General features: G+C 39.9%; 1 protein-coding gene across 13 annotated transcripts in view; it reads left to right on the top strand.

Annotated features, from left to right (window-relative positions):
• Positions 1 to 8797: 8797 nt before the first annotated feature.
• Positions 8798 to 24953, top strand: part of ACTN2 (actinin alpha 2) — a 68498-nt gene continuing 52342 nt past the window's right edge. For 10 of the 13 annotated variants that reach the window (XM_075708189.1, XM_075708193.1, XM_075708196.1 and 7 more), the window contains exon 1: positions 8828 to 8932. In XM_075708189.1, the coding sequence (XP_075564304.1) occupies positions 8828 to 8932 (105 nt within the window). Of the gene's footprint in view, positions 8933 to 24953 lie in introns of all 13 variants that reach the window. The other 3 variants (XM_075708190.1, XM_075708191.1, XM_075708192.1) reach the window with 2 other exon arrangements.

Here is a 24953-nt window from a genome sequence, read left to right on the forward strand (position 1 = left end):
TTGCCCACTGAGTAGGCCTGGTAGTTTGAACCTTTAGGCCCAGCAGAATCCTATATTTGTCTGGCATTTCCATCATGCATTGTTTTAAACATTCCCTCCTGCAATTGAAAGTGCCGTCTATGACCCTCCTGACTTCCACCACTGGTACTTCAACAGTAAAAAACCAGGCTCTACAAATTTAGGGCCTGATCGGCCTCATTTTCCGCAGATCATCTGTGTGCCAGGGTTACCTGTGAAGGAGATATAAGGGAGATTGCTGATCCATGGGGAGTAAATGAAAAAGTGTCTTGGTGTTCTAGAAGCACATTCGTAACTGAATAGTCTCCCCTAGACAGTTCCAAGATATATTTGAATCCATCCATTTGAACTGCAAAATTAGCTTTCTGCTGAATGCTTTTATCATGGGAAGAGAGGCCAGGGGAAGATGTGTTCAGACTATCTCAACTAAAAAACAAATTCCGGAGTTTGCTATAACTACATATGGAGCCTTACAGCCTGTAAGCCTAGGTTCACATTTGTCCTAGTTGCTGACTCCACCTCCAGTTAACTATTGTCATATGAACTGGAAAAATACCTAGAACAGCATCTGGCTTGAAAAAAAAAAAAAAAACCAAACTTTTGAGTTTGGTTCAGTTATGAAATTCTGGAAGATTACAGCTATTCCAGATTTAACTACAGGACACAACAGAGATCTAGACTGCACATTAGCACAACTCCACTGCATTTATCCTATAGACACACTGGTTTCAAAGTGAAGAAACATGCAAATGCTCTCCTCTCCTCCTTTGCTTATGCTAAACTGGACTTATGCGGGGAGAGAGGTGAGCCAATTAAGAAACAAAGAATTTGTCCACATTCAGAGGGATTAAGCACATACAAGAGCCTTCACCATGAATAGGTTATTGCTGGTAGATCTCAAGAGCAACCAGTCTCGTACTGGAAAGTATGTTGTGCAAAACTGATACCCATTGCTCCTGAAATGAGAATACAGCCAAAGTTAGTGAGAGAGATCATAGTTGGACTGGGAACAATTGTCTTCAGAAGAGGAATTGGAAAGTTCAGGCCTTGCTGCTTTCATGTCAGGCATGGCAGGAACATTGCCCATTTTCTCAGTGCTGATTCTTAATACAGCTGAGTGTTAGAGTAAAGCTTTGTTGGACTGGATGTAAGGACAACAGTTCTGGAAAAGGAAAACTTGCACTATACATGTTGCAAAAATAACATGTTATCCCTGTTTGGCAGTAATTCAGGTTGCGCCTAACGCTGCCTTATACAGGGGTGGATTTGCCCCTTTTACTAATCTTTGTATCGCTCCTGTGGAATGATTAATAAGTAGCTAGTATTCATTTTTACAGACTAGCAATTCGTTCAGCCGGGTTGCCTTCCTGAGTGTGTAATTTTAATTTTGTTGATGTTAGTGAAATGACATTGGTGTATCTGGAAAGAGAAAGGAGGTCATTGAGACTGCAACTTGTCTAAGGTCATTCAGTCAACCTGTACAAATGCTGAGTTTAGAACACAGCAGTGTCTGATATCCAGTGCCCATATCCTATGCCCATAATCTCTACCTCATACCTCAGTGATTTAAAACCTGCGAGGTCTGATCTGTGCCCCTTAGGTAATTATTGTCTGGAAACTCTGACTTAGTTGACGATCTTTGTTTCTAGATAAATAAAGGCATGTTGTCTATGCATTCCTTATCTCACACACACATCTCTGTTGTCTTTTCTCAGTGTGACCAAAACTATTGCCAAATAATGTCGTGCTTTTTTAGACAAATAGTCTCTGGTGAATCAGTTATGGGTCACAGGCTGGCTCACTAAGGGATTTCTTTAACTGGTTGTATTCATGAAGTACGTGAATTGTATAGTCAGTCGCAGGCTTTCGCATTGCCCTAGTCGCACAGTTTCTTCCTTGCTTAGGATCTTTGTGTGATAAGGCCAAGCCAACACAAAACAGGAAGACAGCCAGGATTCTGAGAACACATGATGGTGTGAAGGTTTCTTCAGAAGGTTTGTAATAGGCCATGCTATACCTCTAGTCCTGCCCCTTGCATTCTCATCACTGAACCATTTTTAAAATCCTGGATCTGTCTCACCATTTTTTCCGATCTTATGCCAGCACTATTTGTAGTTTCCCCACCTGTTACTGTGCGTATTACGCTGTAACTGTCTGCATATTGCTCTACAACTTCAGTGTGCTAACAGACTGACTGCAGTGTTGTATATAAATTACGATATACATTTCTCAGTTTTTCCTTTGATGTTACATTTCTAATCTGTGCAAAGCATCTATGGAAGCTTCTGATATTATTTAGTTAATCTGTCTTTGTGAGTTGCATCTACCCAGACAAGAACCATTAAACAAAAAAGGCACCCTCAAGAGGCTAGCTGAAGGGATAAGGGAGTTCAGGTGTCATGGTTTCTCCTGAAATATTTAATAGATATATGTCAGAATGTGAGGTCTGAGGGCTCTTCTCATTCATGAAAGGTATGATCTTGTGTAGTGCTGCCTGGCAGTCGCCATCACTAGAGGGTTTGCCCTCTGCTACATTACATCTCTCAGCACTCACATTGCGGTTTGTGATTGTTGTTACGTATCACAGTACTGCCTAGTGATACTGTGGCAGAGACCAGATGTTGAATGTTTCCTACTAGTGTCTGCCTTGAAGCCTCTCTGAGAACCAGGACCATCTCCTGTGCAGGCTACAAGGCTGCCAAGTGTGGCCCTACAAACAGTAGGGACATACCCTCCAGAGTATAAGAGACCCTGAACACCTGAGCAAGCCCGACATACTAGAATAATGCTAGGCATTTTTGGGTGCAGGCTACACACAGACCTGAGAGACAAACACGGAGGTGAAGGGTGTACGATAGCTAAAGCACACTGTAATCATAATTGTTCTGTAGGCTCCTCAGGGCTTTTAGACAGAAAAAGCCCCTGCTCCAGAGAATTTGTGTTCTAGGGGGACATTAAGGACCAAAGGAAGCATTGCTGACACTATTTTAGAGATGGGAGAGTGCAAGCGCAACAAGATTGTTTCTCTTTCTTTCAGTGAGAATAGTCTAATGGGCCAACACTTAGCTTTTTGGGAAAATTTTATCTGAATTGACTTGCTCAAGGTCACATAGGGCATCTTAAGCTGGTGTGGATCACCCCATGTCTCAGCCGCGTGATTTTCCTTCCGCACAAAGGGTTGGCAAAAGCCAGTGATCTCAGTGCGGTCAGCATTTTCTCCATACTCCTGAAGCCCAAGCTATGCTTCGGTAGTATTTGTCTGTCCTATAAATGTTTCTTGCTACACTTCATCCATGGCTGAATTTCAGGGACAGAGTAAGTTGTCTCTATATATAGCTGATGAAACACTTCGGGATCTTCTGACAATGTCAGTTGTTACTATGAAGCCAGCAATGCATTTTTGCAGCTCTTTCTCCATTTTGATTTCCAAACCTGCCATTTGAAATAGTATACTTTAAACAAACAAACAAACAAACAAAAAACTTAGCTTCCCTATAGTTAGTGTCACCACGCATGAGTAGCATGGGGATTTTTCAGAGTCCAGGTTTGTGCCTTGTGCTAGATGTGGGAGGGCTAATATGCTCAGTGCCCACGGTTCTTTTCCTTAGCTCAGACAAAATCAGAATTTTGGTTCCCAGATGTATGCTTCTCCTCTCTGCTCTCCTTCTGCCTTCCTTCTGTATGTGTTCATTTCGGGAACAGGAAGCGAGTTTAATGTTTATTCATATTATCTTTACATATTGAATTTAATTGCTTGTTTTATTTCTGGACTTACAAAATAGTGTGTTTCTTACATTGAAGAAGGTGGGTTGTGTTTATTGTATTGGGGAAAAAAAAAGGGTTATTTCTCCCAAACTCTAATAAAAAATAAATATATTTCATAACACTCCCCACCTTTCTGCTTAGCTTTGTTTGGGAAATTTGTGCATAATTTTTAACAGAATCCATCATTTTGGCCCAATCTAAATTATCAATATCTTCTTTAAATAATTCAAATTTTTGTTGGTTCAGCTTTAATACTAGTAGATATTTGCTACAAGCAAAAGTACATTTTAAGTGACAGTTATGACATGCTTTGAAAATGAGGGCTTTTTGATCCCTCTTTTATGATTCTGTTAACAGTTTACACAAGAGAACAATCAGTTTGAATTTATTTTCCTTTATCTTTCATTGACTGACTTCTTGAGAAACCATCCTACTGTTCTTTTTCAGAAAGAAATGGGCTGTGCCTATGGAAAGGTAATTGCTTAAAGACCCGCAAACCTATTGAGCTCTTATAAGCTTCCTTATCTTCCTGTGGCCTCTCTGAGACAGTTTTGGTAGATACAAGTTCCTACGTGGAAGTGTTACAGCTGAAAACTAATGGTGATCATCTTCACATCAGTTGATTTTTTCACGGGCAATTTCTTTAAGTAGAGAAATCTAGCTAATTTCTTATTCTAAATCTCACTGAGTTCAAATAGAAGAATGATCTGGGGAAATGTTGCAGTGTTCAGCATTTTTTAAGTTTTATTAAAAAGCTGGGGTTTTATTCTCATTGTAAGATTTTGTGAGAGGGAAGAATAAGAAGGAGGTTGAAGGGACTGAAAGCGATGAACAATGAAAATATGGAGGAGTGAGTTCTTGAGAGAATGATATGACGTCTTTTGGGGAGCAAATGGATGTTAAATATAAACTGTGAAACAATTTCCACTTTATTAAAAAAATGATAAAGGTTGACACAGGAGGTGAAAACTGTGCTTCCTTTAGTTAGAAAAGCCCTCTGATTCTCAAGGAGCTTAATGCAAAGCGTGCCAGGAGGCTTTCGCTTAGGTGATATGAGATTCAAAGACCCTTCACAAGTGGGAACTGTGATAAGGAATACTGCGTGAGCTCACCCACAGACCTGCTGCTCTTGTGAGGAAAGTTCTGGCCTTCTTGGTGCTTCTCGTGCATGGGAAATGATACCTTGCTGCCACAGTGTTCTCCTGGGGTAAAGGCATTCTCCTGGCTAGGCCCTTACTAGCATTTATGTTGGCATGAACTACAACTGCACACCTTTTGCCAAATAAAATATAAAAATAGTCGACAATTCAGCTCTGCCATCTCCATTTCTGATCTCCCTGTGCCACCTTATTTCTTCCAATCTGTTTGGCAATCATGAGTATTCTTTTTGTCTTACCACGTTGTAAGCAATCTGTGTCATTTCTACCTCAAATACACCTGCTGGCTGTCAGGTATCTTGCCATGTCAGCTTAAAATTCCATATCTATATGGTTCACTCTGTGTCTTCCGCTTTCTCTGCTTGGGACTTCCGTCCTTTCTTTCCTGCTCAGCTTGCTTATTTCTGTTTTGATTTGATTTTCTTTCTCCTTAGGCACACATAGTTTGTAGCTGTGCGACTCTGCCAGCTTTAGTGGGGACAGTCCTAACCTACTTTGGATGTGGGAATAAGCTGATTGAAGCACGCTGCTTTATTCATACTATGCTGGGCACAGCTTTCCTTTTCTCTAGGTGAACTGGAAGAGGCAGCTCCCTTTCCACTTCAAGTTTGGCGTCAGAGTTCCATTTTGGCTCTGTTTCCACTACAGACCTCCATTCATATGCTCCTCATTACCATCTGCACAGTTCGTTTATAAAATTAAATTAAAGTAGTAAACAAAATACCAGATACTCCTCCTAAATCTCCATCTATAAATATCTCCCCTGCCTACTCATGCTGTCTGATTAAGGGGCAGTAAGCAGTTATTTAGAGAACCTAAAACAGGTCAGATTCCATCAAGATAGCCAGTTTTTTTAAAATGGGGATATTTCGTTCAGCTTCCTGTTTCATAGGTAAAAAGCCCAACTCTCTCAAAATGCATACTGACAAAGTTAAAGCCCCCTATTTTGACATTTTCAGAATTAAAAAGTTAGATTTTTTCCTTCTGAAATACTTTTTCCTTCCCAAATGAACTGACATAACCTACCCAAAGTGGACTCTGAAATACTTACTTGCCCTGTATAGAAAAATGTGGGTTTATTCTTGTTTGGAATTAACTTTAATTTTGTTGATCTCTCAAACTAGCTGAGAGATACTAAAGTTCTAGCTGTTGGTTCCTTGGAGCAATGATGACATATTTGTTTTATTTGTTTTGTTCTGAAAATACTAAGTTTACCTATGTACCAAGTAAACATGAAAAAATGAACAGTACCTTTGCAGCAGCAGCTAGCTACGTTTTGAGCAAATCCAGTTATTTTATGAAAAAAATTAATAACCTTCTTTCAGAATTCTAGAAAATCTGGGTAGATTTCCCTTTGATTTCCAGAAATCTAGGCATGGATCTGACTCCAGTCCTAATCCACAGTGTGATCAGATAGTTTTTGTCATCATAATGCCTCGGTTTTTATTTCATGACACAGGCACTCTGGCCCATGTTCTAGAATGAGGGCCAACAAATAAAATGTGGCTTTTAACTAGTACCTCCCTGTATGAAGCCATCAGGACCTGCAAGGCTCACCTGTACTGCACAGTGGGGAGTGGTGCGGTACTGTCTGACTTCATCCTCGTAGATCCCCAGACAAGGCCATGCCGAGGAAAGGCACGAAGCTGGTTGCAATGGCTCACCTGTAATGAGGTAGTGCATGAAAAATCACAGGTCTTGACAGTGCAGGAGAGCTCTTTGCACAGGAGACAGCTCTGGTTCAGAGCATTACAGCTTTACATCTATACTTCTCAGACTTTTCTGACTTCTTCCTGCTTTTCCTCTAGAAACTTCTGTGCTGTGTATAGCGAATAAGAAGAAATTGTTTTACTGACCTCAAAGGCTTAAATAGTCATTTCGGTGATTGAAATTGGACATGTATCAAACCCACAGATGACTACCCAGCTGTAAAAATAAACCACACAAATTACACCAGCATACACATAATGTGTACATACACGCAATATTTTGTTTTGTAATTGCTGTTTGATATTGTCTGAGAGTATCCTAAGAGAATGCTCACCTGTGCTTAAGAAAAAAGGTCTAAGCATAGCATTGATCAACATTTCCTTCATTATACAGATGGAAATGTAGCAACCTTGAGAATATTTGCATTGAGCGGGTGAAAAGCATGTGTTTCTGGCTTTGCTGCTTAGATTTGGAATTTGATTTTAGACTGTTTATCTTACAGTCTGTACATCAATCTTTTGAAGTTCAGCTTGCTTTGACTGCATGAAACACGTTGCAAGCCTCTTCTGAGTTCCGGTTTGCAACCTTAGTGCTGCATTTATGAATTTTTTTTTTTTTAGCTGATGGGTAGGTGTTAGCTGTGCATATATGCACGTTCTTCTGAATTGCATAGACTTACGGGATGTCGACTTGGCAGAAAGCAGAGCTTTAGTTAGCAGTATGAAGTGGAGGACATATGCTGTCTAGCTGTTAATTATTCTGGTTATTCATTCACATTGGCCTAGAGGCCAGTGGTTGTCTTTACTGAACGTAGTTCTCCCTTATATCTGACTTTGTCTTTTACGGCTTCCAAAAGCTCAGCTTTGGTGAGCATTTTCTTTTACTAAGCAAGGTTCGAATTGTATCCAGCGTGGACACTGCTAGAGAGGATGACCTTGGCTGATGCTAGGTGCGGGCATTAATGACAGGCTACATGAAGGACGTAGTAAACTTGCCAATTCCCAGAAGAAACATTGTCGCTAGGGCAACTGAAACGATATGACACGGGAGATGCGGGGCATGCTTGCCGGGATGCTTGATCTCAGTGCTATCTTTTCAGATTTTACCCTGGGGAAAGCATCGGTAAATGGTTCCTGTCATGCATTTGTAGCTATTAGGTCCACAGACCTTTGTATGCGCTCCTCGGTGCCTGCTTTTGGGATGTACTGAGCGCGTTTCCTGGGTGAAAAAGATACACGTCGCTTTTCTAAGTTGCGCTTCCATGCTTTCTGGTTTAACTCCCGACCTGATCTCCACTGGAAATTGTTTCATCTCTCGGGTGTCCTTGTCTGCACCGGCTCTTGTGAGCCTTAATCTGAAAAGGAAAGTATGAAGTGGCTCAAAGGTCCGCGCAGACTTTGGGCTAATGATAAAAAATGTCAAACTGCGCTGGCAAATCACAGGCGGGTCTCGAGAAGTAGAAATACGTGTCAGTAGGGGGGAAAAAAAAAAAAAAGAAAAGAAAAAGACAGGTATGTTTTCAAATTGGAAGGAAGGAAAGACAGACAGAGGAGTCGACAGTAATTTTTGGCCGGAGCGCTTACGGAAGGTGAGCTCCCCCGGTCAGCCTTCGCCTCTTGCAGGCAGCCTCGCTCCCTCCGCAGAAACGGCGCGGCGGCGGCCCCAGGGGGGCTGCGGCTCGGCTCGGCTCGGCTCGGCTCGGCTCGGCTCGGCTCGGCCCCGCCCGCGAGGGTGGCGGTCCCGGCCCGGCCGAGGGCGCCTGGCCGCCTGCGGCCGCCGCCGCCCCACGTGACAGCCCGGCGGGGATAATAAGCCGCGGCAATGAGCAGCGCTGGGCTTCTCGGCAGGGTCAGCCGCAGGGACCTGCAGCAGCAGCAGCGAGAGAGAAAGGGGAGGAGGGCAGGACAGAGAGGGGGACGGAAGGTCACCACCTACCTGACAGGTTCAGCCTCTGCTCTCAGCAAGACTCATCTATATTCACTCCCTGTCACCTTGGAAAAAGAGAAAAAAAAAAAAGAAAGAAAAAAGGCACTGCTACCTACAACCCATCAGCAAGTAAACTAAGCTTAAAATATATCTATAAAAAAATCACATATCTATTTAAACGCAGTAGAAGCCACAGCAGCTGAAGCTGATCCCTGGGTAGCATGAATACCATGAACCAGATAGAAACAAACATGCAGTACACCTACAACTACGAAGAAGATGAGTACATGACCCAAGAAGAAGAATGGGACAGGGACCTGCTCCTCGACCCAGCATGGGAGAAACAGCAAAGGAAGGTCTGGAAATAATGTGTGTCTGTGTATGTGCTTCTGTGTGGAATGATGTCCTCTCTTACTGCCATGCTGCATCTGGAATTGCCAGGGCTGTGCAGTAACGGGTTCTAATTTTGTAAGAGAATATATTTTACATCATACAAAGCATGTATATAATGTATAGTAGCTATACGATATTTCGAGGACAAAGCATTCACTTTCTGGATTCTTATGTGAAACCTATGAAAGATGAAAATAATTAATGAGAGTCAGGAGTTTCTTTTTTTATTGCACTGGAAATACTCTGTCAGTACCTCTAGATTTATACATGAGTATTTCAGTAATTTTTAGTTTCACTTCCTGGGTCTTCCTTTTGGAAAGCAGACTCTGAATTGATGTGTGTGCCTGATTGCTTTTCAAAACCAGTAAATTGCAATTATAAACAGGGAGATGAATGAGGCGGTTCAAAATCGGTGTGCAAAAAAGTTTGCAGTATTTCTGAGAGCAGACTGGGAAACTGCTTTTGAAATTGTGATCTTGTGAGTCAGCTCTCATTAGAATTTATTCTTGATTCTGACTGAATGATCTGACAAGGAAAATACTGCCTAGAAATATATCCAGGCTAGATTTGGAAAACTGTATTTCATGATTAGGTTCCCACATGCTCATTCATTGTCTGGGAAAAAACGGGTCTGTAAACTCCTTGGAATATACCATTGTAGAGGAAATGCTTCTTGCCTTTTACGTGTAAGAAAACTATTATGCCAACAAGTACTGCCCATGCTCTTTTTCTGAACGTAGGCAGAGATTATAATCCCATCAGCAGTCTTGTCAATGGTTTGGTACGTTAGTAATATTTGCAATATCTAATTTCAGAACACTGAGTTTTAATCAGCATATGGAAAAGAGAGAGATGAAATATTGTAAAGGATTTGTTACTTCCTTAATCTAGAAGGTGATGTTGAAGTCACAGCTGACAGATCTGAGATTAAAAGGTTATCTGCTGGTTACAAGAATGAAGAAAAAAAAACAGAGGCGAGAAAGAGAAACAGCACTCTAGACAGTAAGGTTGAATACGCTTTTTGCTACAGGTGAGCAGGTCACTTCAAAAACTTAAGTAGAAGTTGCCAACTTATATCTGATGACAGAATCTAGCCCACTGTTACAGTCACAGCTTCTATAAAAGCTATACTATAAACATAAATGTAAAAGCTGTTAGAATCATTGGGGCCAATGGGTTTGCTTTTCCATTCAAATTGGTAGAGCCAATGTTTTCCTCTCAGTTTTTACTTGTAGCCTTCCTCCTTCTGTGACTTTTAGCTGGTTTTATTGATTTTCCTACATTCACACCTGTTTGGATCCTGCTGTACGACTATAGTGGGAGAAGTTCTGAGCCAGGACAAAGTTCACTTTTCTTGATCTACTGGCCACTGCAACTCCTAACCAATGACTAAGCTGTACTCATCAACGCTGCCATTTGTTTTAATTTGACACCCTTTAGATGGTGAACTGTTCTTCTGCGTTTTATAATGAGAATGGAAATTATCTTAGTGCTGAAGTGCTTTAGTGATGTGAAACTGCTCAGCTGTAACAGGTCATGGTTACATCTGATTCGGATTAAATTGTCCAGCATTTCAGAAAATGCTGTTTTCAAAATAAAGAAATAATGGACAGGTTACTAGATTAGTTAGCACTTTAATGCAGTTTTACTACAATACAGATAAATGATAAAAGTAAAGAGAATTTGGATTCTGTAGGCTTTCTTATGTTTACAGTAAGTCTCTTGACTTTTACAGAAGAGCAGGGAGTAGTTAGTATAAGACCCCACAGCAAATTTTTTGTTTCCGTTCCTCCAAACAGACAGCGCTTCAGCAGAAAGTCAGGTTTCCACACTGATAAATTAAAGTGGACTCTGCTTTACTTCCATAGACTAGAGAGATTGTGGCTTTGTTACTTTACGTTGCCTGTTCCCAGGGCTTAGTTTTAATATCAAAGTGATACCACATTTAAACAAAATTTAGGAGAGGGGATCCTCATTCCTTGTCTTGGAAAGGAGTCTGAATTTATTATTACATGAAAAATAAGTACTCTCATGATAAAGGGCCTGATAAACTTTATAAAATTTCAAGGCTTCTGTCTTTTTCTAATTGGTGCTAAGACAGCTGCAGAAAGCGCTTGCTTTATTTCCTTATTTATTAGGAGAAGATTGCAGATACATGGGCACAGATCTTTGTTCTAACTGGTAATACAATATTGAAAAGTGATCTCAGTGGAGCCCTGGCAGTTGGCAGCATATATTTTCTATTAGACAGTCTTGGAACAAACCAAAAATAAATGCCATTGTTTCTATTGTGGGCTGCCCTCTCCAGACTTGCCATTTCAGTGATATGCCTGGTATGAGATCTGTCAACAGATGCTGGTAACACATGATGACGTCCATAGGATTACAATGGATGTGACGCCTAATTATAACCATGGTTCATAGAGTATTATGGTCTGCTGTAATCCAGGCTCCTTGGTGGGTGCAGATGTCAGAATAAATATGAAACACACTATAGGAAAGGAAGCTGAGTTGTAGCATAGCTCTGTCTCTCTGAATGTGAACAACAATTTAAATGCTTTAGTCGAGGCAACATTTAGCCTGTGTCAAATCAAGGAATCAAGAAAATACAACAATTTGACCATTTGCTGCATTAGGCACTATTAGTAAAAACTTAAACAGGATCATATAGTTGGAAATTTCAGGCAGCAACTTTAAAGAAAGACTAAATAACAAAAAGAAAGTATTTTGGATGCACATGCTGTCTTCAGTAGGAACTAATTAGAGAACTACAGCCTTCGAGCCTTTTGAACATGTATGTGGGAACTTCTGAAATCTGCTCCTTGACCCAGTACACTTCCACTGGCCATGTGCGCTTAAACGGCACTTGAAAGATCTATGAAAGTCTGCCCTTGTTTCTTCAGTACTACCTGGAAATAGAAAAGTATTGGATGTCAAAAAGTCTGGTCAGAGGGGGTGGGATTCTCTTCTTCACTCTGCTCTGGAACCTTAGGCAAGGACAGCTCACCTGAGACCTTGGTTTGCCCACTGGTAAAAAGAGGACAGCAGTGATACTTGTACCAGCTGATAGAAGTGGTTGGTTCTATGGTATGTCAGACTAGTGATTAGCTGTGTTTCAGTCCTTACTCTGCTGGACTGGAGTTGGAGTAAAAAAAGTCATACTAGCTCATAGTGGAAGACTTAGAACCTGATTTCTCTTCTCTCTATAATAAATTTATTTCTTAAGTTTCCAAAAAAAGTTCAACAAATGCCACAAACGTTTTAGTTTTCACTAGCCTGTATCTCAATATAACTAAAAGGAACATAGGAAAATGCAGTGTCCCTTAGCTTAGGAAACCAAGCACAACAATGCTACTCAAAATGCAAACGTATTGTTTGCAACGCGTTTGAACTGCCAACGCTACTTAGTGAGCTGTGTGTTAAACAGTGCTCTTTCTTATTTGTAACTTTTGCTATAAATACTTTATTATAGGAGTGTGCTTTTTTAAACTTTGACATGAAATGTGGTTTGTTAGTGTTCCAAGGAAGTCTTAAGCTTTCAGGATAAAGATCTGAAGGTTGTGAAACAGGTGTGATCCCTTCTTCAGGACAGTTGTATTGTATTGTAAACCACTAAACTGGCTTCACATATTTGATATGTGTCTTCTCCAGACATTCAGGCGTGTCTCTGACACTGTTGCACTTAACACAGGTAAGGAAAGAACTAGAAACATACTCCTTGCCTTACTGATACTAATCTTACTCTAGCTTGCTGTATGGCCCTGATACCACCGCTTTGTTAGTGCAGAAGGGTTTTAATTTAGGTGTCACTGCAATTTCTGACCATTTTGATCTTTTTTTACACTGGTATAGAATAAACAAGATGACTCAGAGTATTTACTTACCTTGATATTGCACTCCTTGTGAATGCAAATCTTGATGACACTGAACGCTGTGCATGAGTGAGGACTTTGAGGAAGGGTCTTTAGGAAAGAAGCTGCGTCTTTCCAGTCTTCAGAAGTATGTATCAGATTACATTTTCGGTGTGAACTATAAGGATTTATCTGCATTACCTCCTTTGGCTGGTAATACAACTCCTGTTGTCCTTGCAAATAAAAAAAAATGCATCTGGAAGCCACATGTGTGGCAAATTATTTGGAAGAAGCTACCAGGACTATGAATTACGGACAACATCCTTCTTTTTCTAGTGTTGCTGCAACTTCATTAAGTTCAGCAGATTTGAGAGGTTCATTGTGGCCTGAAAGAGAAATTGACCTTGTGTTCAGTCTGACTTCAGTGTCTATAAATAGAGTTACAGTCAGTGTCCCGGATTCACTCTGAAGTTTGTGTGGTCTTCTATGGATGGAATCTAAATTGATTTCTTATCAGAAACCTCTTCCTGGAAGAAGTCTACTGCTGAGTGAGAAGACAGATGAAGTAGTGGAGGGAAACAGCTTCATTCTTTGACCAGGAAGAGAAGGAGAGAAATAACTAAGCCTGAATGAATGAAAAAGAAGTGTAAGGCTGAAGAACATTGGCAGGAGAGGCTGGATGCCACCAGCAAAATTAAGTACTGTAGAACCACTCCTCATGGATTTACAGGCTCCAAATTGACATCATTGTCATGGAGAATATAGCAATATCTACAGTGTGTACAGGGCATTCCAGCCGAGGTCTTGCTCTTTACTGAGATTGTCTGGAAATAATCAAAGTTGGGGCTTTGGGTGCGGGGTTGGGGGGGGGGGGGGGGGCAGCAGTGTTTGGGGGTTTTTTGTTTGCATTTTTTTGTCTTCTTTTTGGCTTTTGTTTTTTTAGACCGTGCACAATTCTTTCCTTGAATAATCAGCCTTGGGGTTAAGCTCCCATAGCACACAGAGAAACCATCCACATCTGGAGGGTTTTTAATGAGATGACACTTTTTGCCCTTGTAGAATACCAGTGGGATTGTTGAGAAGGTACAGAGATTCCCCTCTGCAAGTGAGCAACATCAACAGGGTCTGGATGAGAACCAGCAGTGAATGTGGGAGGTGTGAGGGAGACAAAAGGTGCACTCCTTTCTAAGGGAGTATCAGCCTTCTCATTACTTATTCCTAGTAATTACCTGTTAACAGTTGGATATTTCTTACAAAGATGGGGGTCGTGGGTTGAGTAGCTTTAGGACTAATTTCAGGAGGGGTTTTAATTTGTTAGGAGGAAAATCTTCCAGAGTTGAAAGCAGAATGATAGTCAGTGGAAAAATCAGGTGCTGTACTGAGTCCTGCACTGCAATTCTCTGCCTCCCTTACCTTTTATGCATAGAATTAGGATGACATAGGTGCCTTGGGAATTCTGTAGGTTGAAATGCAGGATTTTCTATTACTACTAATAGTTAGAAAAGCAAACAATTTCGCCTTTTTAGACTTATTTTTTTCTAGTATTCAGCCAGTACTGTGACTGTCTCCTATAGAAGAACAATGTCTTGCCAAATGGTATGTGCCACTATAGATGCAGAGTGTGCCTTATGGTAACATGAAGTTTCAGCACTCCAAGGCCAAATGCTTCTCCTCCAGGTGCATCAAGAATTTTCTTTTCAAACAGTGGATGCCAAAACCTGTAGTATTAAGAACACATACACAAAACATCTCTTGTTTCCTTTTAAATCCTGGGTGCTCTTTAAGTGACCTTCTCGGTGGTGGATGGGCCCATATAGGGTCTGACTCAGAGCTTGGTAGTCAATGGACGGACTTCTTTTTTTTTTCTGCCACAGCATGTCTTGATTTTTCAGCATATACTATAACTGTCCTAAATATTAGACACTGATGCAACAGAAAGACACGGAGGTGCAGTTTCTCTAGTCCTGTGAAGAGTTGCCGTGAGGGTAGAGGGACTCTGTATAGGGGATGTGTTTATGGCTTGTTCTGTACAATTGGCCTCTTAGAGATTAGTGCTTGTTAAAATAGTAACATGTTAAATTCCTCTTGCTGATGTTACTTGCATGGAATGGTGCTTGAGAGTACCATGCTGAAAGGATAGTGGAACAATTGTATTTTGTCGGTGTGCTTCATATTCTGTCTTGGAAGCTGTCAATAAGGTCTGCAGCTAAAGAGGGCCCTGCATACTGTGGCGCTGGTGTATGAAGGCAAATTCAAAGAAAGTTATGAAATTCACTTAACTAGAAATGTTTATGGAGGTAGGTTTTTTTTTGAAATGGGAAGGTTTTCTTTGTCAATACTAAGTGTGAGAAATCAATATGTTACTCAATATTATATTTCCTATTTAAACTCAAACAGCCCTCTCAATGTTGACCCTTTCCAGGCTCTGTATGCTTTTGTTAGTGTTGTCAAATGGATAATTCCTACAGACCCAATTCAGCTGTTGCCACTCACCCCCAAATACCTGCCAGCAACAGAACTGTATGGTTATGAAAAGAAATTACAAGAACCATTTTATAATGGGAAGCAAAGGCTACCTCCTACCTGCACTCACAGATACACACCACAGCCTCCCCTGAAATTCAGTAAAATGTCTGTAGATACGCTGATCCAATTAGTAAGACAATAAGGATTGGAAGAAAGTATGGATCTAAGTGGGTTTCCATAAGCTGCAACCAAGGTGCTTAAGAGCTAGAGAAAAGCCGTGTGTTAAGCAATGGACTTCGCTATAATCTCTTGGGGGTGGGAGGTCTGCATCTTGCTGTGGATCTGCGTTTGGGTCACTGGAGGACTGAAGAGAGAGGCATGGGAGGTGTTCGCTTAGAAGAGTACTGAGGGTCTTCAGCCCTGAGACTGCAGTAAACAGGGAATCCATGCTCATACAATTTGTAGCCCTGTGCAAGCAAAAGCAGGGCTCAGGTATATTCTGTAAACTAATGAATCCCAGTAAGAAAATATCATGATTATGTCACCAATTTCCAAATCAAAATAAGACAGCTCTGCAAGCTGAATTTTGACTGCTTTTTGCCAATGGGGTAACACAGTTCAAAACCTTTCACCAAAGCCTTTGCATCCCCTTACAAGTAAGACAAAAGGGCTTTCATCATTATGATGGAAAAATTGGATACCAAATGCCTAACAAATTTAATCACTGTTGCATAAATTCTGATCCATTTAATGATGTTTAATTTAGGTAGTAATTTCTGTATTGCACTGTACAGTTCTACTGAATTACTTTCAGTGAGACAGCATTAGGATCCTCTCTAGTTGTGAATGGTGAATACTGTATAGATATTGGTAGTATTTTAGAAGTTGTACTGCAGAGCCTGCTTACAGAAGAAGGCGTTGGATTTGTATCTGGAATGCAGGTGGACATGATGCAGGAAGAAGCACGTCAGTGAAATAGAACTAGATGGGAACTTGTGCTGCCTAGCTTTGTCCCAGGTCAAAAGACATCCCTCCTGCGTGTTATTTTATATCCTTGCAAGCAAACAAATATAAAAGTGCTTACACAGTTGGCAAAGTTGAGTTGTTTTGGATGGCTTTACTGCCAAGCATGATTTCTTCTGAGCCCTAATTGTTGGAATAAACAATGTGTAACTGATGTGGTATTCCTCTACTGTGAGCAGTGAAAAGTTGCTGACTCTGAGTGAATATGTCTTTCATGGCTATGCATTCTTTACTCTCAGCCGATACCGAAAGGAGAATGTATTCACATCAAGCACTCCATTTCCTCCTAAATTAAATTTCATTCCTAGTAGTTTGGGGTGATTTCAAGTCTTTAATGTTTGCAGAACATCATTTCATGAAATGCTGTGATAAGGGTGTGTGACATTTGTTCTTACAATATCACCAGATTTGTTGGATTTAAATATGCCTCATGTTGAGAGACTTGACACGTAACGCTGATCATAACTATACAGGTGCTATACAACGCTCTTTTTCTGCCTGATAAAATTGGGCATGTGTTTGAAGATAGAAGTTACCTCTTTCCACATCATTTAACCAGCACACACAATGTTATGATCACCCTCTGTGACTGTTTCTGTACATACTCTGTAGTAGCTCTTCCTGCTGGCAGTACAAATAACTCTTCAATACAGATCAAGATAGCATGGTCCTAGTAATCCTCAAACTACTGGTGTGAAAAGATTACAGGGCAGGTGTTACTGCTCTGCATGAACAGAGCATCTGCAGAGATAGAGGTAGAAGACACTGAAATGCAATGTTCTCCTTTTAGGAAACTGTCCCACTTGAAATGGTAGCTTGTAGAAATACACTTCATTCTTTAGAAGGCTTGTCCAGAGGGAAGCAGAAGCTGACAGTTGTCTGGCTTAATTAGTTTCTATATTTGGACCTTAAATTTCCATGTGTGCACACAGGTGAGAAAATTAGTCCTGAATTTATGTCCTAAGTGCAAGAACGGGCACTGCTGCTCCTATGTCTGGTCCCAGTTTTCCCTGCTTTTGAGTTATAAGGACATATCACTTTGTCCATGTCTTCATCTCCAAAATAGGGGTTGTAATACCTATGTGCTGGCTTTACAGATGGAAGTGCTGAGTGTTTACTGTACTTGGTGTGAGTAAGATTTTCCATTTACTTCAAATGCTTTCTCCCAACTGCTCTTAACTGTCAGAATCCCTTCAACTTGAAACCTGATGCTTGTTCTTATTTCTCTTCAAAAACCTGTAAGCAAAATCAGTCCAGCCATCCGTTACTTGGATAGATCGCAGAACCTAATTTAGAGCAGATGGCTTCCACTCTGAACTGCCCCCTAGAAGAGCCTTGCTCACCCCGACTACCATAGCAGGAGTCTGCGGAAGGTGACTACCCTAGTCTAAAATTAGCATCTGTGATTATTCCTTAAGCATCTAAGGAAACGCTCATATTTTTCATAGGTGTTGAACACCCAGGCATTTCCACTGACGTCAGGAGGAACTTCTGTCTATTTTGCACCTCTGAAAATCAGCGGGCTATTTTGGCGCTTACCGAAAGACTTAACCATCAAGCATTAAGTGATTTTTTTTTTTTTTTAACTCTGTTTTATGTTTAATCTTGGCACCAGTGTAGCTTTTTACTGCTGCAAGACTTAAGACATTGCAGTCTTTAATATGAAGAAAACTGATACCCAGCTGCACTAAATACAAATTAAAAAAAACCCGAAACATAACTGATTGTGTAGCTCTGGGGTATTACTTCACCTAGAGGAGTTTCTTTAGACTATGGAAATCCTCTTTAGTCCAAGTTCATCTCCAGCTGTACTCTGGAGTGTAGTTCCACCACACGTTTTCTTTGGTAGAGCAGCTGACCACCATTGACTCTACTCTGCTCCATAGACTTCCAGTCCCCTTCATTTGCTGCTACAATGATCTTCTGCTATATACCAGATCATAGAAGAAATTTGAAGCAACCCTCCCTGTTCTTACCACTTCTTAATCCCATCTCATTTCAGTAATGTAGCTGGCAGTGCAGCCCCACAGGCAGCTATATTTGTACATGTACATATTATGTATAATGCACTTATCATCCATCTGGCATTAATATTATAAGACAAACAAAACACTATTATGTGAGGCTGAAGTTTGCTTGCTTTCCTTTCGTCTATGGCCTTCATTTCCATGACGGAGCACTGGTCCCAGCGTGGCTCCTGTGAAGAACAGATATGCTATAAACAAAGAGCTGTGTGTTTAACTGACAAAGCAGTTTGCTTATCACAAATACAGTACTGTCTAAAACACAGGTGTTTATGCTTTCAGCAGTTACAGCCATCATTGTTTAGTATTTACCCATCTATTCTTAGCTAAGTGCTTGAGAACAGGTTACTTAGTTAAATTTCATATTCATATATAATCAAGCCATCCAAAGATCCTGAGTAATGTTTTATTTTTTATTCTGTTTTTAAGGAAAGCTCAGTAATTTAGGAACCTGAGCGTCACTAAAAATTATTTAGGAACTCTGGAATTTTTCTGAAAGTCTGCTGGCTTACAGGATATATTGAATGTTTTTGAAAATGTTACTCTATAGCTAATGCCTCATAAAAAAACATTAGAGCTTAAAAAAAATCAGCCCAATATGTTTGAGTAGTATCTTTAACAGCAGAAGTTACCAAATTCTTTAAAAAACAGATTCTTTAAAAAAAGCATGAAACCAAAATTGAATTTTTTTTTTAATCATCAGTTACAATAGTAAAGAAATTAACATGTACAGATTATACTCTTTGTGTACTGAGAAATATTGCATTGAATAACCTGGCATATATGCACAGAGGGGCTTTTTGTTGCATAACTGGGAATTAATGCATGAGGGTTTCCTTTCTCTGTAAGAATCTCAACTGAAACCTCAGTTTAGATGGCAAGTGAAACTAGATTTGGTGATCTTCAAATGTGCTACATAACAGAGTGAAAAGATGACATTTACTGTGTAAATATCTTGGGGTCTGACTATTGACATACTTTTCCCATCATTTATTGGTGTCAGGGACTTAAATATGCGTGTGTTGGTGTGTGTGGAATTGAAAAAACTTTCAAAATCTGTTTTAGCTTTATCAGTCAGAAGACACGCTTTTCTGATTATGGAAGTGTTTTTAAAGAATGTTGATAAATTGGATAGGAACATACTTTTATCCCACTCTGACCGTATTGACCAATTTATAATGGATTTGCTTACTCACCTGGCAATGTAGTATATAATTACTGGATAAAGATAGCATGGTGAAGAAAATCAACAGAGAAAGCAAGGGAAAGACATTTGGAAATCCAGTCAACTAAATCCTGGATTAGCCTACTTTAATTAATCCTTCTATTTCCAGAGGGCATACCTTTAGTTCCTTCCATGCTATAATGTGTGAATGTTTCTTTCATCTCATCCTAAATAGTATTTGGTCATTTAAATATGTATCTGCTGAAACAAAAATGTTAGCCAGCACTATCTGTGATAATTCAGGAGCTCTTGGGAAACTAGGAGGAGCAGTGCAGGGCACAGCTGGTGGAAGAACGACCTGAGACTGGAAAGGAGAACAGGAGATACGATCTCTTTATAAGAAGGTTCCTTTGGCACTAATAGGGTAGTGGTAATGCATGTTCTTTGTTTAATATACTTGAGAGGAAGCCCCAGGCAGTATAAAGGCCATAGACTTCACCTTTAAAGCACACCCGCAGATTTGTCCCTTGCAGATCCACCACAGTATTCGAGACCCTTTTTGGATTACCTATACTTTGTTTCTAACTTTCTGCAGAGGGAGGCAAATATAACAGAGATTATGCTTTTAGTCTGTAATAGTGAAGAAGTGGCCAGTTGGAGAACAATATAGAGGGAGAGAAAAACTAGAAAAATGGCTGGTGTCAAGTCTTTTACCATTGCTGAAACAGTTTCCTCCAAACCTGTTGGCATTTTTACTGTGAATCCTTTCCTGAAGATGCCTTCTAGTTTGTTAATACTCTTGTGAAGTGGAAATGCTGAGCATGGAAGGTGGTGCTCCAGAATAACTCCTTCTGAGCCATGTAGAAATGAGCGAATTTCTTTTGACCCTATAACAGTTCAACTTTTCCTTGGATATTTTGGTCCCATGGCATACTAAACACCTTTTTCTATCCTTGTGTTACTTAGTTTTTCTGTAGTTAGATCCAAAAAGTGCACCTTAAATATAGCTGTTTGTCTAACTAGTGCTTGCAGAGAGACCTCCCAAGTATCACTTCGCTCAAAAGCGATTCAGGAAGCAGCAGAATGCAAATAGCTCACTGTTCCATTAATTGAGTATGCCTTCGAAAGTATCAGGAGTTGCCTTGATTTTGTTCACCCAGGATCTGTATCTAAAAACTTGTAGAGAGCAAGAGAGAGAGGGTGCATGAAAGAGAGATGTTTGGGAGCGTGCATCAGTACATTGGAGTTTCTAACAGAACCTACACACTTCACGCTCTGCAAGCTCTTTGCTTAGGTCCCTAGCATCCTACCTGATTGGTTGGGGAGAGGTATCTTTTAGACAGCACTTCATGAGATAAGAATATATATTTCTATATAAATGCAAAGATGCAGTCTTTATTGCACGTGTGATAGAGTCCATTAAAGCTTTTATAAAAATGTGTGCAACATTTCTTTGCTGCACTCAGCTTTGTGCAGCGTAGTGGCAAATCTATTTTAATGCTCTGACAACTGGGCATGAACTGATTTATTTGTAGGTATGCGCTGTAAGGTTTTTGTGGTGTAAAGTGATCAGGAATGCTGTGTAAGATATTAGTTATAGCCATACTACTTCAGGTTGCAATGTTAGAATTACTTGTTTTTACAGTGTAAATTCAAGCTCTGCAAAGTGCAGTGTATCAGAACAGAGACTATTTGGTTAGTATGCTCTAAAGTTAGGTTACCCTATTAGAGGAAAATACTGTTGTGCCATGCAAATAGTTGGCAGTCCTCGGAGGTTCAGTCTCGATGCTGTACGCTCCCAGTCATGCTGTGTGGGAGTACTGTGTCTCTACCAAAAAGGCACAGGTCCTTGTGGGCGATGCTTCTCTATTTCTGCAGATTTCAGTAGGAGACGTTTTGAAGGGCAAAATTTGGCAGTGTTGCATGTAAAAAAAACCAAAACAAACCCCAAACAAAAAAAAAAAACCAAAAAACTACCATGATCTGTTAATTGTTGAATTATTAAATGCTAGAAACAATATGGCCTATTGAAAGAGATCAACATGTCCATAAACTTACCCTTCGAGGGAAATACAAAATCAGCATCTGAAAACAAAAGCCATTGACCAAAACTAGATTCTTCAAAACTTTGCATTTGTATTGTTCCATTAGTCCCTTTTTTTTTTGTTTATTTTTGTTTTGGTTTTAAAGCTTTACTCTCATTTAAGAACTGCGTTCTGAATATGCTTGATTCACAGATACTTTTTTCACCAATATTTGTTTTTTGAGGCTTGTGAAATAAAATTCTTTCAGTTGCTACAGCATTTTAAATTTGCAAAATGTACATGAGACTGTAAGATATTGCACAATCACTCAATTTCAGAGATTAACAGAGCCCTCCTAATTCTGCATTTAGTCATGGGGCATATTTACATTTCACCTCTACTGTGGGGTAAAGATTTTGGACAGATGTGTAAAGAGGTTTTACTACTTGAAAGAAGTTGTACAAAAAGCTGTGGAAGAGCAAAGACTCAAATGTTGAGTCTTTACTCGCTGTCTTTTCACTCTCATTAGAGAAAGCAATTTAATATGGGGGCTATTATAACTCAGAAGTTTGTTAGTAATTTGAGAACTTTATGTTTACTTCACAGATTATACCGTTTATTTACCATTCTGTAGTGCTAATCTTGTACCTTGATCATTTTAATGCATTGAATAATGGTACGTAATCCAAAAAATTCAGAGGTATTAGTTATGTTATGATAAGGTATTAATATACCTGTTGTTTTACATAAAAGGCAAAGAGAGTAGAGTCATCAGAAAGGTAGTGTATAACTGTAAATGATGTCATGCATATTGTTATTGAAGTAGGAGGGAAGATGAAGAGGTAAGATCATTGATTGCAAACAGCAAGAGATTGCTTCCCATTACTCCATCTAGCTAGAGTGAATTGTCCAGGGCTGCTGCAAGACAGCCGGACATTGCCATTTTGACAAAAGGTTCTCAAAGAGTATGGCCTGGATGCTGTTTATGACCATCTTTTTTCAAGGATTCATGCATATGATTTGAATGAACAAACTATACCGCAAAAATAGTAATTCATATCCAAGAGAAAGCTGACTTGCAAAACCCTGACCTTTGTCACCACTTAGCAAGGTGGTGACAATATTAATTAAAATTGTCTCAGTATGGCAAAGCCTTCCATGTGGAATATTCTAATAGCTCCTACACCCCAACTTGTGATGAAAGATAACCTTGTGCTGAAGATGGACTTTTAATTTATTGGTTGGGAATGTGTGTCTGGGGGGAACCTTTCACTTTTAGGTCAGTGTTTTGAACCCAAGCCAGGTGAATAAGTGACAAGGTTGCTAACACATGCAGGCCATTTGGTAATATCTATGAGGTGAGTTGTACTCTCAGTTTAGCTCTCGGGGGGACAGGTGTCCCCATCACTTAAACCACCAGAAATGGCAGCTTCATTGGAGGTGCCCAAAACCGACCTTATTAGTGAGAGGTAGGGACAGTGACTTTTCATCCTAGAGGTGAAAGCTAAAACAATTTCTGTATGTGAAAATGCTTTCTCAGATTGCATCTGTGGGGTTATTCACAGTCATTGCTATTAACAGTTCTTAACAGAGTGACTTCTTTCTCCGTACGTAAGTGGCTGGCACATTTCATAATTCATTAGGAGTTTAAGGAGGGAAGGATAACTAGCATGCAACTAGATTTACAGTAGTAGGTAAACGGTTTATGCTAAACAGCTAGCTTTGATTTTTAAATGTAGAATTAACTTTGGATAACTGAGAACAGATGCTGAAGATATTGGTAACTGTTACATGTTGTTTTCCATCTGTTCACAGTAGGTTCTGGTTTTGATTAATTTTACAATTCTTTATTTACAAGATATTTATAGTTTTGTCAACTTTCTAATCTTTCTTGCTACTATTTCTTTATTTGGCTTTTTTTCAGGGTATTGTTTGAACACCTCAAAAGCAATGGTGTATTTTCCCCCATAGTAGTGCTGTGGGATATGGAGGGTTTATTATTCTCATCATCCTTGAATACAGAAGCGGGACACTTAAAAGTACTCAGCTATGGCTAACATCTGCTCCCATTGCTGTTAAAAGGCTTATAGTCCCATATGAGGAATCGTGGGTCATAAAACGCTCAGCATTTAGGACAGTAAAAGCATTTTTAAAATTCCCATCTTAAATGACTTAAAGGCCATCGCAAAGTTGGAGAAAAAACACAAGTGTCAGGATCTCTTCTCCAGGATCATAATACAGACCTCGGGAAATGTATGTACCTGTAGAACAGATCATTGAATCCACTTTCATTTTAATTTGGTTTATGTTTAACTTTCCGTGAACACTCTTCTGCCTATTGACTTTGAATCTTCTTTCGCTCTATCCTGTTACATTTCTTCAGCTTTGTTTCTTTATTATTCTCTGTCTTCATTGTTCTACTTTCTTTTTCTCCAATATCCCTGTCAAATTTCCTCCAATATTATATTCCTTCTTGCTAAGGGAAATCAGGGGGTCATATGAATGTAGGAGAGGGAAATGGGGACCACCACAGAAAGAACACCCTGACAGAAACAAAATTTACTGCTATCTGTTGCATACCAAATGCTTGGATTCCTGAAAGGGAGTTGTTTTCTGCTGAATGACTTCTTATTTTGTAGTCTTTGGATAACATACATACCTAAGTTTTAGGGCTTCTCAGCCACAGAACCTGGAAGGAAAAAGAGTCTTCTCACCTATTCTCCCTTTTCAAGGCTGCAGTGTAGATGTCAGTTAGGATGGGAATCTTCCATGAACATCATAGAAGGTATGACTGGGAGAATCTGGGAAAGCATTTAGTCCATTTGCCTACTTTTGGGCAGTAGCAAATATGCTCATGCTGTTCGTGACACATTTATCTAACTTGTTCTTGATGATCTCCAAGAAGAAGGATTCCACATTTACCCAGCCAACCTCTTCCAGTGCTTCACTGCTTCTAGAGTTGAAAATTAATCTAAATCTTTCTCTTTGCTTAAGCTCATGACTATCTATCTCAGTGAACACAGAGAACTGATTTATTCTCTTCTCTGTTGTGACTTCTTGAATGGTTGAGACAAGTATTGCTCTCTTTTCAAACTTCTCATGATTAAACCTGCCTAATGGTTATATATTTTTCATAGATGAAGTTTTCTAGAATTTTATTCTTTTCAGGGCTGTTTCATGGACTCTTTCCAACTGGTCCCTATTCTTCTTGAATTTTGTGCCCAAAAGAGGGGACAGTATTACAGCTAATCCCTTTCCAGCACTGAGGAGGCTGGAAGAAATACTTTAGATATTGATACACCATTCTTCTGCTTAGAGATTCCAATATTGTGTTTGCCTTTTATAAGAGCACAACATTTTTTTAATCAGGTTAGGTTGTGATCCACTGTTATTCCCAGATCCTCTTCTTCAGTGCTACTGCCCTGCCAGTA

The sequence above is a fragment of the Pelecanus crispus genome, chromosome 3, assembly GCF_030463565.1.
Source record: "Pelecanus crispus isolate bPelCri1 chromosome 3, bPelCri1.pri, whole genome shotgun sequence".
NCBI lineage: Eukaryota > Metazoa > Chordata > Aves > Pelecaniformes > Pelecanidae > Pelecanus > Pelecanus crispus.